Raw genomic sequence first — 19,664 nt, forward strand, 5'->3', positions numbered from 1 at the left:
GAAGTGATGTGGTTTTAAAGATTCTTCTAGTTTCACGTTCCTTTATGCAGTTTTCATACAGAGCCCAGACAACAGAGGATGCTGCTACTCCATCCCGCGCCCCCGGCAGATGAAGCTTGCCGGTGGAGATGGCGTGGTGCCATGCTTATCCAAAGTGGAACCCAACTTAATGATGCCGGGAATGCAGCCTGTATAATATTAGAGGCAAGCCCTACCCTTCGCCTGCTCAGAGATGAACTTCTAAAATCCCTGTATACATCAAGATGCCACAAAGGTAGGCCCCGATTTCAAATATTCACAATCTAAGGCCCTGCTGATATAAAAAGCACAAGATGAGGGCTGCAAAGGGCAGGATCGCTCGTCGCTAGCAAGGCTTTGTCTGGTAGCGCAGAGTCCTCCCAGACCTCTCACTCGATTGAAAACCCTCCAGTGAGGCAGATGTACTTTTTCTCTATGAATGCCCCGATGGGTCAGCAGAGGAGACTACATTGTCACTGGCTTGCTTTTCTCAAGACACAAATGCCACGCAGCATTTCCCCAACTTTACGTTTTAAAGGAGAATCACCGTCAGTAGCTTTACTGCTCAGGAAATACTTTTAAGCAAGAGTATTTGTTCCAACAAAGTTTCAGTGCAGAGGCAGGGACTGTAAATGCCAAACCAAGTGAAATCAGACATTTTCTGCCAAGCTAAATGTATAAGTACATTAAATATAACCACATAAAAGTAATTCCTTAGGACTTACGTAGACCTAAAACTATTCTACAAACAGGATACTTGTAATTAAGTGTGAAGCATTGTCCTCTCCTGTGCTCACACATTTACCTCTGAATTTACTTCTCTAAATTAGATTTGGTAAGAATAAAATTATTTCTAGCGTACAAGCAAACAACAACGGTCTAATACAAAACAGTAACAAGGCCAACTTTCAATCTCCGGTCTCTTCAGAAGCAACACAGAGACAGAATCAGGGCGAACAAGCAAACCACCAACAGGTATGCCGTGCGGAACACGAGAGCTGACACGACACACAAGGCCTTGGCACCTGCCCTGTCAGACACAAGGCATGCTGCAAACAGTGAAAAGTTTACCTGGCTGAGAAAAACTGACAAGAATGTAAAATTAACCGTTAAATCTGAAGTGGCTAGACTTCCTTGGGATCACATCCTTCTTCACTGACCAGACTGACTCTCGATCTTTCGCAGCTGTATCAGTAGAGGGCCAGGACACCAGCGTGTCTGCATTGGCAAAATTCAGCCAAATTCAACGGAATTACATGGATTTCAATCAGCTACTGCACAGCCTCAAGGTTCACGGCAGTTTGCTGGACCCGGGCCCTTCATGCAATAGTTAGCATATTGGGTGTTCTTCAGGAAAGCATGTGCTCTCTCTGGTTTCTATGCGTTAACTGGCTACCGAGCATGGTGAAACCCCTCGGATTATAAACTGCTGCTGCTGGTTTTACAGCCCTTCCTCCCTCCTGAAAGGGTCCTGGATGACCAGTGCTTCTCCTGGCCGAGGCAATGAATCACTTAGAAATAGGCATTTCCTTTCATCAGACTGGCAGGAGCCTGACCATTCCACAAAGAGGCAACCCTTGGATGTATGCCTTCGAGCAAAACATCACCAGTATCATCAAATTTTCCATTTCCAAACATTTTTATAAAGTCCTACTAAAGCTAAACTAACGTTCCAGACCTAATGCAGTTTTTGACTTCCGGGGAAGAGACAGTTCCCAGTTCAGTCATTAACTTCAGAGTACGTTCCTTCACTTCCCAAACCCTGCAGGCAGGGCACGCAGGAGCCCTGCTGCCGGCCCTTCTGAGGCGCCGTGCGCTGCTCCGCAACCCAACATCTACCCGCATCAGCCAAATTCAGCTAGGTGGATACTGAAGCATTTCTTCTTAACAAGAACAGGCACATCAAATATTATTTTAGTTCTCTCCCCACTGGCTTACTAAAGAAAGGCAAAATCAAGTGCAAGGCCTTACTTCTTATCTGAGAGGCTCAGGATATTTAAGAGACTGCCCAAGGTAGAGGGATGGAAACTGGGGCCAGGAGCTCTGCTAAACTGACAAAAGCTAATCTAATCCGCGTAGGAGGTGGAGATTTTAAGAAGCCAGTTCAAGACTCTGGAATGAATTCCTTCACTCTATAAATAAGATCTTACATATATATTTTAAAAAAATAAATCACATATTATCCACTTTTGCTCCAAATACCAACTGCATTTCTTTGACCATAACTCCTCTCATATACAAATAGCTTTACAAAGCAGAGGAGTTTAAGTCAACCAAAATGCTCTAGTAAGCTCAGCAGCATTTACAGTGACCAAACAGAACTGTTTCCCTTACCCCAGTACTACTTAACAGGACTTTACACTGGTATTTCTAATCCTATTTGAATTCACAGATGTGCGGGAATGGGATGTGTGCACACACAGGCACACACAAATAGGGCACGACAGCGAGAACAAGCAGATATTCTATACTTATGTTGCTCAATATGCTACAAAGATGCTTAGCCTGGGCGCCGAGTGGTGAGCAACAGCCCATCCAATGTACAAGCACGAGGGTTTGAGTAAGTCTGCCTTAAAACTACGGGCCCGAGTCCCACGTCTGACCTCATAACTAAGGTCTTCAAGGAGGAGGTTGGACTAGATGACCTCCTGACATCCCTTCCAACCTGAATTATCTATGAACCCTTCAGTTTAAGAGCTTTATAATTCACAATTCTCAGGGCAGGGAATCCCAGTTTTCTCAGGCATTATTACAAAATAATTCCTTGCTACTCATCAGATATTGATGTCTGCATAGAATTTATAATTTGGCAATTAACTTTCAGCCATGCAAATGCCGATCCTCTCTAAGTGTGCGGGTTGTCTCTATCAGAAGAATAAATATGAGCCTTAACATAAGCATGCACTTTCCTCCATTACTGCGTAACGGATTAGTATGCTCTAAGAGCAAATATCCCTTAATTTGGTACAGAACTTTGGAACCCCTTCAGGATGAAAAGTGTTTTCTAGGCAGATGTATTATATTTTGCAGCTGATCTTCTTAAAGTATTAATTATATGGATTCCAGTAAAAGGCTGCTTTTTATTGGAGTCCAAACCCTTCAGCTGTCCCAAAGGAAAATCAGAAGAAAGCGCTGAAGAAAAAAATAAATTTTTTCAGAAGTATTGTGGGATAGCGTGGAATAAAAAAAGCCTTAGTAACGTACACTAAATGCTTCTCATACCCCTTCTGGCTTGCAGGAATCCTAACTCTTCATGGCAGTAAAATATGATTAAGTAGCGATGAAAACTAATGGATATGTGAATATTAAAATAAATATATCTCATATGTTTGTTAGAGCTAGAATTCACGGAGTTTAAATACATACAAATAAAAAGGATGAAATAATGCCTACAATATAAGAGCAGTACTCTGCCACATAGGCTACATATGTAAAACAAATTAAAATACATAAACAATACATTCTGTGTGTTGTGAGTATTTCTGTACGCTGAGTTGTTTGGCGGATGCAGGACAGAAGATGAATATTTCACTACATAAAATATATTTTATAAACATGCCTTTAATTCTAAAGCGCTATGCATCCATTCTGCAACCCTTTTCAGTACACATAACCCTCAGGAATATCATGCAATTTTCCAATTTTTATATCTACCAACTGCACAAATAAGTAATAAAAGCTACAGAAATAAAAACGTTGTTTTCACAAACAAACTGTTTTTAATCCTGCACGCACAAAGCGTAGGATAGCTCTCCTTTTGTTCCTTCTTTATCTGCCTGAGTAGTGAAGGGAAAAACCTCATAATCCTGCAAACGCAGCCAGTTGCCTTGATATTTAAATACTAAATAAACGTGGGAAACTGATTTTGATCTACTAGGGAGATCATCTTCACAATTTCACCCCCCAAAAAGCCAAGGGTATTTAATCTGCACTTGGAAGAAATTTGAAAGGGAAAAGACTCCTTAAGCTCCGCTTGCTTTATATTAAAAATATTTACTACGTGGCGAGGGACAGCTCTGCTCCTCCCCTGGCCTCGCTAGAAACGACCGTAACCCTCTGGAACAAATACTTAAGCCTTTCTGTTTATAGACAGAATATTTCTTTTCCATGTCTCAGCTAAGCCATCAGAAGAACCAACCAGGGCTTTTAACTTGGCTGCCTTGCATCTATATTTGACGGAGTTTTAAGCCCCGCTGGGACAGGCAGGATGTTATTAGTTTTAACGGGACTCCTTGCTAGGAGCGCTTCTCTCAGGAGGAGAAACACAACATTTAAGCGAGTTGGAGACGCAGCCAAGAAATCTAGAGATGGCTCCACCTTGGCTTCAATACGATTGTATGATCAATACATTGGATTAATCCACTACAGTCACTGATTCATGTCAGGTGACAAGGGGCACAACTATGTGTTGTGGTGATATTTGCTTCAGTTAAAAAAAAAAACAAAAAAAACCAGAAAAGCAGGCTTAACATTATTAAAAACAAAGACCAGTCAGAAGGCCAGTGCTTTTCCAATAACAAAAGAGCCCCACCCCAAAACAACAATACCAAAGAAAAGCTGTGCACGGGACATCTACAGGACAATTTGCTACAGTTTTGTGCAATTTGCTCTTTGCGAGACTGAAAATACAGCATGCGTAGCTGATAGTATCTCTAAACATATCAAATAGAAGTCAAGGAAATGTCACTTTTCTGTTTTCCATCCGGGTCATTAATTAGCATTATTAACCCTCAGTGTTCAAATAAAATTATAGCTTTGGTTACCGTACTCTCTCCGTTTCCCATGATTTCAATTGGATATAGTATAATTTTTCATCTCGTATCCACAGTTGAACTGTTACCACATTCCAAGGAACGTTAAAAACACATATTAATTAGGCTTTCCCTTAGCCAGTAAAAATTTGTTCAAAGCTGTGAAACCAAGCAGTATATTTCCCACCGTGCAGCAATATTTCCTCAGTTCGGAGCAGAAAGTGCGAAGTGCTGCCCTACCGTAACCTGCAGAGGACTTCCATAATGCTCCACTCTCTATTCCGTGACCGGCGAACAAAAGAACACCTTGCAACACCAAAATGTCAGTTGGAGGTCTCTCACCTGAGGACTGATGCAGTTTGACTCTATTGAGTTTACGAGATCTCCACGGCTCTTAATCAAGGGAAGCGAACTCTGGAATGGCTTTAGGTTTCAGAGTAAATAGGTACGCGGGAATACATTTAATCAGGCATAGTGCATATCCAATTTACTGTAATAACTTCTGTAAGCGGTTAGGAAGTGTCTGCAAAAATCCTTCTTAACTGGGTATCACTTACTGGAAAAACTATCCTGCAGTTTCATGACGTCGCCGTCCTCCTCAGAGTGCAAACCAGTAAACTGAAGACATTTACCTGCATTTTCCAGCATGCATACCTGCTTCTCATTCTGAATGAAGCAACGTACTAATTTTAATTATTTCCTAAGCTGGAACAAAGCTACCTACTTCAGGTAAGGATCAGTAGCCGCAGCCCTGTGAAACATCTTTAATAAACCTGTAATTTTTAGCCACAGGACAAAAAAAAAAATAGCAGCAGCGTTGAAAAGAACAGGCATCTTCCTTTCCCCTTCACTGTCATTTGTTCACGTTTGAATGACATCTCTCCTCAGATTTTATCTCAAGCAATAAAATACAGAAAATAAATAATTAAGATCTAGGGGCATATTCTGCAAATAACTTTTAAGAAAGCTCCCATTTAACATCAATAGAAACATTCACCTTAAAAAATCAGACAGATTATATACACCTTGCTAGAAATTTTTAAAAATACGGTGTTTTATCTCAGAAATGCTGACAAAAATCCTTAGTATAGCAGGGGAAACTGTAACCATAAAGGTCGAATAAACAGATGTAGTTTTAAATGGAAGGCAAATATGTTAAATTACCTCAATTCTGCTGAATGGATATTTCCCTTTACAAAGCATCTCATACTTAAAACATTCCACGCAGTAACACTTTCAAATTAGGTAATAAGGATTTTAGGAATTTCATGGTAACTAGAAATACAAATCCTGGTGAAAGACGACAGACTTTACTTATCGCATTCTCTGTGCATGGAAGATTGAAAGATTAAACGGAATGGAGAAATCACCGGGTTTTAATAAGCACTGCCTTCATTTAATTTTAACAAAATTTCATGTGGTATGAAAATATTAACAATTTCAGGAGACACTTCAGTGTATCCACAAAATTTGGTATTTGACTGATATCTCATATGTAATTAAGTCTTTTGATAAAGGATATGAACTTCTCTTTGAAATTAAGGGGGGGGGTGAGAGACCAATTTTGATTCTCCTTTTTCTTCAGCATATGAGCAATCAAAACTGTTAGAGAATATATAACAAAAGACTGCAATGAAAAAATCCTAAAACTGATAACCTCTGCAGGCCCCTCTGGATTTGAATTAAGGAAAGCTGCAACCGCAAGCGAATGCCTGGGCATCAGTATAGATTAATTCATGTCCCCCTCAGCCTTCCAGCTCCTGGTGCAAGAGTAACGCAGTATATACATTGTTTAGGCTTCTGGTTCGTAAACATCTCTGTAGAGGGATAACGCAGGAGCAACGAGTGCAGGCCTGTGTACACAAGTTTTACATTTTCTATACTGCAACACTCACCAAGTATTTCCTTCAAGCGACTGTTGCCCTCTCAGCTCTCACAAACAATGTGACCTTGACTCTAATAACCTGTTCTCTTAATACTGAAGGCTTTCTCCACTCTAAATCAATATTTCTGACTTATTTTGGAAAAAAAAAAAAGTTTCAAGCATTCACAGGACACAATGAAGATATATATGGATCGGCTTCATGATAAAGAATCAATTAATAACGATCCAAGGGAGGCAGTAACAAAAAGCAATTTTAGCCTTAGTTTCCAAAGAAGCCAACAAAAAGATGCATTGGATATAAAAATCTATGTCACTATACGCTTTCCCCCCCAAATTCAACTATCTATTAACAATGCTGCATGGTGAGCAACGTCAACCTTCATTTCATATTCCTAACAAACTCCTATGCAGCGATTTTCTGTCTTAAATCTAAAACATCTTTTCAGTTTGGTTTTTTTTTTTTTGAAACAAGAAAAGGCACATTGCCATTATTTTTCCTGTACTGTTATCAAATTACTCTGAAAAAAAATAATAATGTAAGGAGTCGAATTAATCAGAATCTGTTAACATTTTAACAAATTCATATCGTGCTTTCACTTTTCAGCAGTAAATAACGATCCACGGCTTCCTTCTTTCAGTAATACTTCTCTTGTTCAAATGCAAGTGACTCTGCAATTTAAAAATACAAGAAAATAGGGAAGAGGGAGAGAGACACCCAACTGCCTTTTCTATAACTGCTTAATTCTGGGCACACTATCTTGCATTGTGAAACTGTATGCTATAATGCTAATTCCTCGATTAATTTCAGAGAGAAGTGATCTGTAACCCAGCATATACACATTTTGCCTTGCTTTATTAAAAGGAAAGCAAAGAAGTCAGATCAGTTTATATTCAAAATGTGCTGAAAAGTTGATGGCAGCATACTACATTAGGAACCTGAATTCTACTCCTGGGTATTCCCAGTGGCTAAAACAAAAAGTCAGTTCTTTCATCTGTACTAATGTGTCTCTGGTTTTAGGAGAATCAGCATCTCCTGGGACGTTCGGGGGCCTGTGTTTGTGCATGCTGAATTTACAAAAACAGCTTCGGAGCTACTCTTGAGCAACGCATCCCACAAGAAGCTCAGCAATGCCTTTTGATTCCTAACAATTGGAAAATACAAGTATTTGAAGCAGTACTACTTTTAAGATCAATAAATCACCATGTGCTAGGTAAACGTTATTCCTAAACTGATCTTTTTTTTTTTTCCTGTTATTTTGTTCTTTTGGGTAATTGTCTTATTACTATCATTTCTAGCCTAAAACCACAACCTAGTAATATTTTTTCACTACCAACTGATTTAGTTTTTAATTAAAAACAATGTTTTGTAATCATGATTACACCATTATATTTATTTCTTAGGTAGCAAAGCTACTATCATTACTGTTTCTCTTCAGAACAGGGACTGCATCTTGATGCACTGTGGTTCTTTAGCTCAGTTGTTCAATGCTCTGAAAAACTATTTGAAGGCAAATTAAAACATATGTGGTCTGGATACATTATGAATCTTACTCATTTGTCACACTCATGAATAACTTTACTCTTTCAACATCTACCTAAAAAAAGAAAAATCTCATCTGCAATTTTATGATTAACTGGAATGAATACAGAAGAGATTCATCTTTACTTTCTACGGGTTTCTGTAAAAATATACTAAAATGTTAGAAGTGTATATACTTTTTAATTATAGGAAAGATTACCTGCTAGCTCGTGTAGTTCAGTCTACCCTAATCACTCCACAACATTGAAGAAGAAACACTTAAACCTTTCCTTGCAGCTATTCTGTATGGTATCTTATTTTACAGCATTTTAAAAGCAGGCCCCTGTCTATTGATGCCGAGTTGATCAACCTGCTCTGCGCTGGACCGTTATAAACTGTGAACAGGAACTAAAAATACAATGGGATCAGGAAAAAGCAATAAACCCTGACATTGACTGGCAGTTCGTGAAAATTACGTCTCCGTATTTACAGAATGGAGGAAACCCACAGCCTTTTAAAAGGCGTTGTACCGCAGAGAAAACAGAAATGAGCTGAATAGGAATTCAGTGCCATCATGTAAGCTGTGTTTGAGAGGATGCAGAAAGTGTTTTACACTTGAGCATCTGGGACTCACTGCACGGCTCCCAAGAACCAATGAGACAGCACAAGAAAAGGCAACGATTCCCAGATGTTAGACGCTGGTCATGGGCCGTAGAACCGGCAGATTACAGTAAGGCAGGAGTAAAAGTATCTTCTAAGTTCAGTAGACCGCGAGCCAGAAAAGCATCACATGGACAAGCAGACAAACATACCTCTTCTGCCTAAATTGTCATTAGGGATAATGTTATGATCCACGTCACGCTGAAGTCTTTGTGAAAACAAAAGTTACTACTATTCCATGAAAACTGTTTAACTGTTTGAGAGAGGTATTTACTTAGAGTGAAATGTTTAAGTCAAGTGTGTAGCACCCACTGCTAAAGGGTGAGCTCTCAGATTTGAAAATCTCCAAGGAGACAGCTGGACCATGAATCCTTTCTGCTCTTAACCTGTTATGGAATGAAGAGAGAATGAGGATAAATACAGTAACCTTAATTTCTCATGTCCCACTTTTCCTTTGGCTTTTAGTACTATAACTGTGAACTGCCGCTAGATTAATGGGACACCAGTGTTGCTTTGTCTCTCTCTCTCCCAGCATGGACGTGTTTCGAGTACAACTGACAGAACGAGATGGACAGCTATATGACAATCAATACCATATCACTGAAAACACTACAGAAGTATGTCCTGGAAATTGCAGAAATCTAAACACTTAGTTACAATTTTCTTGGCAACTATAAATCAGGCAATAATGACCCCAATATTAGTCCAACCATCTGCACTTTCAACATACAGAGATGAACATGGACCAAAACCTCAGACCTCAACACCTTCGAGAACGCTCAGGTTTGTATTTAGTTCTTACATTTCAGATACGTAACCAATGTTTGTCATTTCTCTGGGTAAACAAGATATACTATGTTATATGATGATTTCTGTTGGACAGAAAACTTTGCTTCTTCGTATATGTATAGAAAAACCACATTTAAAATGAAATAGACTGAGGCTACCTACAGGAATAATCTCCAGAAATCAGGTTATCCTAATAAGCATTTCATAAGCAGGTCAGAATAGGAATGGAAAGAAAGAACAAAAGAATAGAGCTGAATAACATAAATTTTGTAAAAACTTTGTTCAATAAGAATGGCTGAAGTTACCTCATAGCCGGTACCCTGAACAAGTCCCCACATTCAATCCTTAAGATCTTTAAAAAAATTGTATTTGTAAGGGCTTTTAGTGAAAGGAGGACGTATCAATATTCAACATCAGTGTGTATTTCATCCTCAGTGAGTAGTTACTGCACAAGAGATAACTGACAGTTTAAAGAGAAAACTTTCAATAGTTTCATTTTTTCCCCAAAGCCCTAAATAGATCACACAGCAAAATCCTGAACTGACACTTCAGAGATGCTATGGGGACCATTTTTTCCCTTTTTCTTTTTGACACTAACATTTTAATACAACATTAAACTAAGAAAACACTAAGTAGAGAATTTCAAAAGCATCAAATATCTTAGGAACACAAGCTTCTAACTTTGAATGCGTCCTACTGTTAATTTGATACTATGTAGGAATCGGAGACAAAATTGTCAAGAAGCTGCAAAGGTAAGGCCTCGTGTCTGAATTGTTATTCCACAGAGTTTGCAGCAGTCAGGCAAAACGCATTTGCCTCCATTTGCATCTTCAAGCATGAAAGACTATGTGAAACTGATACTGAAGATACAAGAATTACACTTTGAGAATGTGTAAGCAAGAATGCAAGCGATTAAGGAAGAGATCTTTAACAAGGAGGCCTCAAAAGGATGGGCAGATACTGTTCTCTTTTGTATTTGTTTCTTAGTAAGTATAAATATTATATATATGTATTTACATATATAGTTCTCAAGATGTGGTACTACGATTCTACCTATACATCCTACGTCGCTGACTTCTCACGAGCATTCCCTTATCTTTGTTGTTTTGTATCCAGCAACACCATGTAATTCACTCACTTTCTGAAGCTGTGCTTGACACCACAGGCTACAAACTAACCCAGAAAACATTATCTGGGGAAGAAGAGGAGATTGCCTGGCGCTGTGAATACTCCTATGAACAGCAAAATCAGTTTTGCCCTTTCAAAAGTTAGATCAGCTGCCTGATTGATCGCCCTCCCCCTCTTTCTGTGGTCTTTTAAGAGTTCAAGAATTGGCCAGAAAATCAATATAACTCATGTAGAAGCCCCTCCAAAAGGAAAAAAAAGAAATGTGATTTCAGTTTGGGAAACTATTCACCAGTTTCTGCTGGGTGCATCTTTGAAGTACCAGACAAAATGCAGGAAGCTTTGCTGAAAACACACTCATTAAATTTTTGGGGCTAGAAAGGGAAGAAGTAAGGTCATGTTCTGCAAATATCCTATATATAGAGAAAGAAAAAAGCCACTCGAGTGTTCTGACACTGCACTGTGACATATTTCAATCATTTACAGGAAGCCCTCAGCAAAGAATGCAAACAGGAAAGTTCTTCCTCATGAATAAGCTTGCCTTTTAGCCAAAAAAGATCCCCAGCTGCAAATGAAAAGGAATTCTGTTTCTAAACTCTCTGAAAGTCAAACCACTCTCACTGTATACAAATCTATACATAGAATATTTCCTTCCAAATATATATATTATCCGCTATCTTGCTCAGCTCTGATAATGTAAAAGGATGCATATGGTAGTTCTGGGTTCCTTAGTGCTACAGAAATTGTTTAGAAAGTTTATTCATCCCTGATACACAAAAGTATCAAAACAGATTTTAGTTACCGGGATAGGAATTTACCAAGGTACAAATCGGAAACAAAAATATATAGATGAGAGACTTTCTTCAGAAGTTTTGGACATGAAATAAAAGATGATACATTTACAAAACCACAAAGCAGCGCAATAGCAAATGTAGTTGGAAAAGATAAAAAGTATCACCTTTCCAGGAAGAAATTTCTAATTCCTTATTTACAGGGAACTCGCGTCTTTGCTAAAGCACAGTGATGCTGGACTAGATGGCCACTGGTCTAATTGACTAGCGCATTTCCTTGGTTTTGGTTATAAAATGTGGCATGATATAATACAACATATGTGACCAAAACGTCCCTTCACAAGGAAAACTTCTACCTTATGAGTCTCTCTATGCTCGCACGGCGGAAATTAAAATGTAAATTATGTGCAGAGAATGACAGAAATCATTGAGAACGTCTCAGATGAATTCATGAGGTAGCTTCTGTTTTGATGAAGAGACGCGCAGGGCGGGCGCGGGGGGGGACACCACCCTATCACACTCCAAATGAAAGCTTGACACCGCGTACCTGAAGGCCTGCATCACAGATGCGCTTATCAAGAAACCTGCCACCAGATGTAAAAACAATAGGACAACTGTATTATCCAGGTGATGAACCTCAATCTGCAGATACAGAAACAGCCAACGTCTCTAACATTTCTGGTCCCATCGTCATATATATTACCAACATATTTCTGTATCATCAGTAAAGAAAAGTGGTCATGACCCAAATATTCTATGCATTTTTCAAATAAAATGAAAAAATGCGTTCCTCCCTCTACAGAGCATGCAATCTAAATTTCTGTCATCATCATTAGAGGGGTTTTTATGCCTTGATAGGTTATAAACTGTTACAGATTAATTTTAAGCTAGAAGTGCATCAGAGAAGTCTAATACATCCAGCTCCTTCTAAATTGCTCTTTGTCACATACGATGGCTTTCCACTGTCTCCTCCCACACACTTTCCATCTCTCCTGAAAATTGCCTCATCTTTGAATCATTACTGTTGTAATTACAACAAGAAAAATCAGTAGTAGAAGAAAAAAATCTTTGACATGAAGAGCGTTATCACGGGACAAAAATATCCTGCTGTATCCAAAGATAACACAATGCTGCATTATTAATGTTTCTATCGATTATTGACTTCACGATAAGGTAAAAATCTAAATCTTTACCCTTTATATGTGGTATTTCCTTCCAGTCTACAAAAAATAAAGACATGCTTAGAAGCTGGAAAGGGCATGGTCTTCCCAAAACACTGGGCCGGGGCGGGGGCTATTTAGTAAACACTTTTTTTTTTTGTAAATACAGAGGTGGAATACTATCCACCTAGCGTTCAGTTGGGCGAGTCTCCGTACTTCAAAGGGAGAGGATTTGAAGTATTTACCTACTGGGTGTAATATTTGCTCTTTGTTTGGATGTTTCAGAGTGGCTCAATAAATACATTGACGACCCATTGTTCTGCAAATACAGAACACACAAATTGGTCTCCTTGGTTGGATAAATGATCAATTCTACTTCTAAGAGCGGCATTAGATTCTTGAAGGGGATGACAGTACAAATCTTAACATAGGCCATTATAAAATAAGGTACTTAGAAGGAATGCTTCCTGTTAAGCTCACTTAAAATCAGACTGGAATAGAGCTCCTACAGTTCAATGATTTTCTAGACAGCTTTCTGCCCCGTGGCAGAAGGAATTACCTCTCTGCTATTCCTGACATGTTTGTCTAAATTGTTGCCAAAAGCTCCATTGATGAGGATTCCACAACTTTCTTAGAAAAAACACTTCAGTTTTTCATTTACGGTTACAAGGTTTCCCCTGACACCTAACCCAAATCTCCCATACTGTAACTTAAACTTCGTATCTTAATCACCCCGGCCACAGAGACGCCTCTTTTTCCTGCACGTTTTTACATATCTGAAAATTGTAGGTTATTTCCCACCACGTAGGTGACAGCACGAGGTTCTTTCAAATCTTTCTTCTCTATTTAAGGCCCTGAAAACCTAGCGGATGAGTTACCGGGCTAATACAGATTTCCAAATCCCTTATTTACTACGGAGCATGCCCTACCACTTGAGATTTTCAGTACAGAGGCCAAGGACTCGGTGGGGGAAAGGGAGTGCCGGATCCCCACCTCTGGAGTTCGATTCTGAAAGGCGGCAGCGAGGCCAGGAAGCGGAGCCGGCAGACGCACACATCACCCCTGTTTGTCTTCTGCCTAGCAGGGAGATAGTTGGAGCTTCAGCTTCTACGGCTCTCAAAGGAGGTACACCTCATTTGCATTGAAAATTAAAAAAAAAAAAAGGAACAGAGAAGATAGAAATTATCTTGATCGTAAGTAGAGTATCCGTATTATCAAATATTCTTTACTACAATCCTTTGCCACCTTCTGTCTGAAAGCAGGAGTGCTCAACCTACATCTAATGTAGGATGGAGCAGACAAGAGCAAGGCTTTGGAAATGTGACAGGATGCCAGAAGAACCTCAGAGATCATCTTTTGGTGAGAGCTTACCTTACACGATACAGCAGGTTTTCAGACTTGTAAATTTTACGCATAAATATTTAGGATTAAATCCTGGTTTCACTGTTCTCACAGTGAGATTTTTACCAATGACTTAATAACAGTCATATTTCATGCTGCAGGTGCAGGCATTACAGATGGAATTATGCTTTTTAAATGGTATTTTTGACTGCTTTTAAGATCTCCCTACATATCACACTGTCCTTAGTACACAGTCCTGATAGTTTATACAGGAACACCTTCCACGACAGTTTAAAACCAACAGTTTTAAACATCCGAGTATCATTTTCAGTGGAAGTAACAGATCTGTTTTATAACAGCATGCTTTAACAACACTCAGATGATTCAAGGGAAAGCTAAATCCTCCATCTTAAAATGCTGGCATGAAATTGGTTCAAGATTTAGCAACTGCTGTATCTTGGTCTTTTGCTTTGTTATTAGTTTTCCAATATTTTTTTCCCTCATTGAGATTACCCTCTATTATTTAGTTATAACTTCCTCCATAATTGCAATCAATGAATAGTAATCACTTAATAAACATATCCTGACAGGTCTATTTTTGCTCTGGGAAAAGATTCATTTTCTTTATCATCACTCCAGCAAGCAATTTTTCTTCTTACCTTAAGTAGGCAAAGTGAAAAGTGGTGCCTGGTGCAGAGTTCTGCTCCGCTACGTACAGCATTTCAGCAAGACCAGACACCGCTCCTTTCGTTTTTGTATTATTTGCATACAGTTTTATCAAAATCTGTGTAATTTGGAATTTTCACTGACTGACTTTTATACGTAACCCTGTTGCCGCACAGAAGTAAAAGCTGCTTTGCACCAACAGCTTTTTAACCCTGAGCTAATAGCGGCAGTCCGGGAGACTTTCCAGAGCCAGTTTCTTAAAATGCAGGTAATGCAGACAGAAACTGCCTTTTTGTTAAATTTTTTGATCTTAGACACTCAACATCGAAATGCCAAAGAGCATGCATTCTGTCAATCATCTATAAAGGCGTAATTTGATATTAAATATAATAAAAGATCCTGAATGAACCTGGATACCTGCAGTTGCTATAATGATTTCTTTTCCACCGCCATATGAATATAGCTCATGAAATTGGCAAAGAATCACAAACAAAAGAAAATGTATTTTGGCTTGTATATAGAAACCCATTTTTTTTCCTCACAAATTAGATCGATTTGTTCTAAGTGGGCTTGGCCTAAAGTCACTGGAATCAAAAGCAAGTTTTTCTATTGACTTCAAGAGATTTCAGGCTGGGTGTAGCAGTAAATGGAAATTCAGAGTAAAGAAACTCTCTTAGAGGATTCGCGTTTTGCTGCTTGAAGTCCATATGGGACTTGTGCGGTAAGCCTGGCTATTCTTTGCTCCCGGAGACCTAAGATGGGTATTCAAAAATTCAAACCACATACAAGGAAGGGAGAAATTCAAACTCGGCTCACATGCTATTTTACTCTGGTCCAGCCTGGCTTTGCCTTAGGACAAACAGAGTATATAGTTTGCCAGGTACCTTCCAAACAGGACTAAACCAGCGCCTTTGGATTAAAAAAAATAAAATAAACCAATTTTTTTTTAATTAAAAATCAAGGTTTAAATACATCAAATTTGCATTACTGAGTATTATCTTTTTAGGTGGACAATCCTCAGTGAGTAATTCTGCCATTAAATAGTCTGTCTGCCTTGCAGTTGGCAGCTAAACCATAACGGGAGTACTCTAAATTAAAATGAGATTCCATAAAATAGAAGTACACTTTAGCTCTTCACACTAACACTTAGAACATCTTGAGCAACTCATCCTTGTTCCAAAGCATCAATTCACCCTAAAGACAGATTTTCCAGTTGTAACTTCTAGCATTTTTTGTACAAATACTGACAAAAATTAGTTTTACCACCCTTATCCTCCGAACGCTCTCCCTGTTTCAGCCCCACGAAACCCGCGCCGCTGGGCTGAAGCTCAGCTGTCCCTCTGAACTGAATTCCATTTCTGGCATCACGCTTTGCGCACGGCCTCACGATTAGGCCTGACAATATAAGCGTATGATAATTCTCACTAATACAGACCCGTCACAGCGATATATATCTGTCTACATACAGCAGGCAACTTCTGACCGCATAAATTTTAATGTACGATAACTATGGGGGCAAACTTACATTTTTTGCCCTAGTCACATCTTTGCCGCAGGCAGACCTGCGTTATGTTTCAAGGAAATCTTTCTCATACATACCAAACAAAAAAAGCCTATGCTATTTTAACCACTTCAGCAGTAGCACCCTTTCTCTGAAAGGAAGAATTGATTATATACATCAATAATAGGGAAAATATTTCACAGCTCTGAAAATTAGACTAAAATCTCACTCCAGAGTTCACTAGTTTGGCTTGTCATTTTCAGAATTCTTTTAAGATATCAGCGCGAGGCATCTTTTTGTGTGCACAGTAACGAAGACTTTCAAATACACTAATCATCTCTAAACATAGGCTTATTAATGAAAGACTATAAAGCAAAACAAATTTTGCCCAAAGCAGCAACTCTTAAAATAAGCAATTATTACACAATTTAATGGCAAAAAATTTTAAATACTAGGCATTTTGTAAAGATCTGGGAAGTACTTAATATAAAAACAAAATGCCTGGATTAGTCTAGCAGAGATATATTGATACGATGGAAGTCAGAAAGCAATTGTGAGAAAACACTCTGCATCTATGCTGGTGACAAAGTGTTCAGTCATAAAAGCTTTGATTTAAATCATATTAGCATAGTGTGGTGGAAGCATGCAGCACCACAACATCAAAGGATATGCCTCAAATATATGTATCTATTTTTCTTTTTCTTATTTTTTTCTTCTCTCCAATAAGAGTATACTTTTAGTTTCCAACTCATGTGTGTATCAGAAATGGTTTGTAGACCCAGGGAAAAATCAGAGGGGAATGAAAAAGAAAAACAGCTTGAGGGATGCAAGAATCTCACCATACTTTTAAGTAAAAAAATAACAATTCACTTGTAATAGGACTGTCCCGTTAGGGTCCCTGATTGCCACGAAAATCTGAATTGACCTACTCCTTTTCCTTGTTAAATTTACCACTTGAAGATAATTAAAACAATACGGCCGTGGATTTGGACTCACTGTGAGGCGTATCTCACAGTACTCCAAAAATTGTTTGGAGAACAATCCTGAATCTCACGTTGTCTTGGCAGTTGGATACTCTTTTTCCAGATAATTTCGCTCAGGTTTCTCAGAAGAGATGTGACTGCTCAGAATTTCCCATTTTTGATTACAGCATAGGGAAAACTTTACAAAATAATCCCAATACACTACCTGACTGCTTGTAGAGACAAAATAATGAACTTCACTTTGGAACAATTAATTCCTCTTCAGAATAAATTTTCAAGTATGGCAATTGAGAGGCTAGAACATCATCGCTTTGTGTAAGTAGAACCTTTTTGAACTTCCCAGGCTGACACATCACAGCTGAGACGCAACGGTGTTAGTCACGGCGCTCTGCGTGATGCCGGTGCTGCGCTGAGCAGCAGGCTATTAGGAACGGGTACAGCAGCGTGCCGCACTGCCGCCAGGGCCCCCCCATGCTGGGACTGTCTATATGCAAACACCCTGCCCGCTGTCACAGCGCAACACGGAAGAATGCTAGGGAGCCATTTCTGTAACGCCGGGAACGCTTATTCCTCCCCAACTTGACCCCTGCTCTGTGTGGTGACGGTGGTGATGTGTTTCCGACGTGATGTATAATAGCAGGAGAGCACCGATGCGTCAGACCAGGAAATTAAAAAAGATGCCATTCACACAAAGGAATGTTTAGTTAAGTTTGAAAATCTTGGCTCAGATGATACCGTGATGGACCATTTGTTACATCTTTACTTACTAATGTTCATTGGCTGTGGAATTTGTTGTTGGGTGGTTTTTTTTCTCTACAAATCAGTTTGTTACCGATTTTAAATGATTCCAAAAGATCATCTGCATTTCACCCGACACATTTTGAGTCAGAGATAATATCTGAAAGCACTAGGGTCCTTAAAGGAACAGCCTGTTACAATACACAACAGTAACTATGTTTCTACGATTTATGAAAAGAAAGCAATATGTGCCTGTTTCGGTGCCTGTCGTTTGCCTACCAATGGTGCAGTGCTCCCCATTCCAGCCCTCTCTGCATTCACATTTCCCATCTTTACAAGTTCCGTGCTCCGTACAACGGGGATGACACACACGCTGGTCACAAGCCACTCCTGTCCACCCTTCTTCACAGCGACATGCTCCGCCGATGCACACCCCGTGGGTGCCACAGTCTACAGAGCACACTTCTAGGAGGAGAAAAGAAGACAGATTATAGCTAGCGCCTGCCAGCGGGGCAGAGGCAGCAACCTCGTCGTGGAGGGAAAAGTGGGTCGAACAGGCACGTTTCTGCCGTCAAAAGCTGGCCTGTTCACATTCAGTTCAAAGCCCATGGCTTAACTTCTGCTTAAAGACAAATGAAATCATATTAAAAAGTCATTTTAAAAAATCTGCTAGTGTATGCTGGGAAAACCACTGTAGAGCTGTGTCCTCTTCAGATACAAAGAAGTTTCGGAGGCCGGCGCAGAAGGGGAGCACTTAGCTCTGTTTAACTCCAACCTGCTCCTCCGGTGATCTTGACACAGACACTGATTTGCTAAGAGTGAGACTGAAACTCACCTAAAGCTCATTCAGCAGAGAACGGTGACAATCCAGGGTCACTTAGATTCTAGGAGTGACGGCTAAAAGACACTTTCAAGGGAGAGCTGTTGGAATCCTATTACTACCATGGTCACTTATCCGCTGCCGTTACTGCTCTCTGCCAGCTGGACTTGTAGAAGAGCAAACAGAGGGGTCTTTCGCCTCAAGCGTCACCAAAGAAATTGACAGTGAAACTCTCATTCACAAATTTTTCTGGCCGCTGATGCGTGAAGCAGAAAATATACTTCCTGATATTCATTCCACTGGTAGGCCTTCTAAGTCATTAATCTTAAAAAATACCTGAATAAGTGTGAGAACTGTAAATATTATTTGGAGAGACGTGCTTATGACCTGCAGCTCTGTCTCAAGGCTCAGCTTACAACATAAATGCAAAATTCCCAGTATTCTTTCCCACAAATAGAGCATTTGCTGTCTTGTCAAAACTTGGGTTTTTTCTCTTTAGCTCCTTCTGTTAGAATAATCAACTTTTACAACTGTAGCTTTGGAGAGGATGAAGAAGTTTTTTAGCCTACACTTTTGTGCCTGCTTTTTAGTGTCTCTTGCTCTAAAACTACTTTTTCAGATACTCCGTGTACAACTGAAAGGGGAAAAAATACCCATTATTTGAAAAGAGATTTTTCTGTTTTGTGATGTTTTGCATAAATGAGTAGCATTTTGATGCACAGTAAAGCAAACCCCAAAACTGTACTTAACTGTAGTGTTTTCCATTCCCCAAGCATTATAAACATAGTTATAAATTATGGAATTTTTCATTTACAGTTGGGAAACAGCTGTGAAGCACTGAAGTAACTTTTTCAGTCCAAACGAGGGTCAGTATTAGAGTGAAACAGAAACTCCTAACCTGCATCCCCCTCGCCCCG

General features: G+C 39.4%; 1 protein-coding gene across 5 annotated transcripts in view; it reads right to left on the reverse strand.

The window, feature by feature from the left end:
* TENM2 (teneurin transmembrane protein 2) overlaps positions 1-19,664 on the reverse strand; it is a 1,449,326-nt gene that overhangs the window by 64,184 nt on the left and 1,365,478 nt on the right. For 4 of the 5 annotated variants that reach the window (XM_074604293.1, XM_074604291.1, XM_074604295.1 and 1 more), the window contains one exon: positions 18,180-18,392. In XM_074604293.1, coding sequence (XP_074460394.1) covers positions 18,180-18,392 — 213 coding nt within the window. The remainder of the gene's footprint in view (positions 1-18,179; positions 18,393-19,664) is intronic. The other variant, XM_074604292.1, reaches the window with a different exon arrangement.

The sequence above is a fragment of the Larus michahellis genome, chromosome 11, assembly GCF_964199755.1.
Source record: "Larus michahellis chromosome 11, bLarMic1.1, whole genome shotgun sequence".
Classification (NCBI taxonomy): Eukaryota; Metazoa; Chordata; class Aves; order Charadriiformes; family Laridae; genus Larus; species Larus michahellis.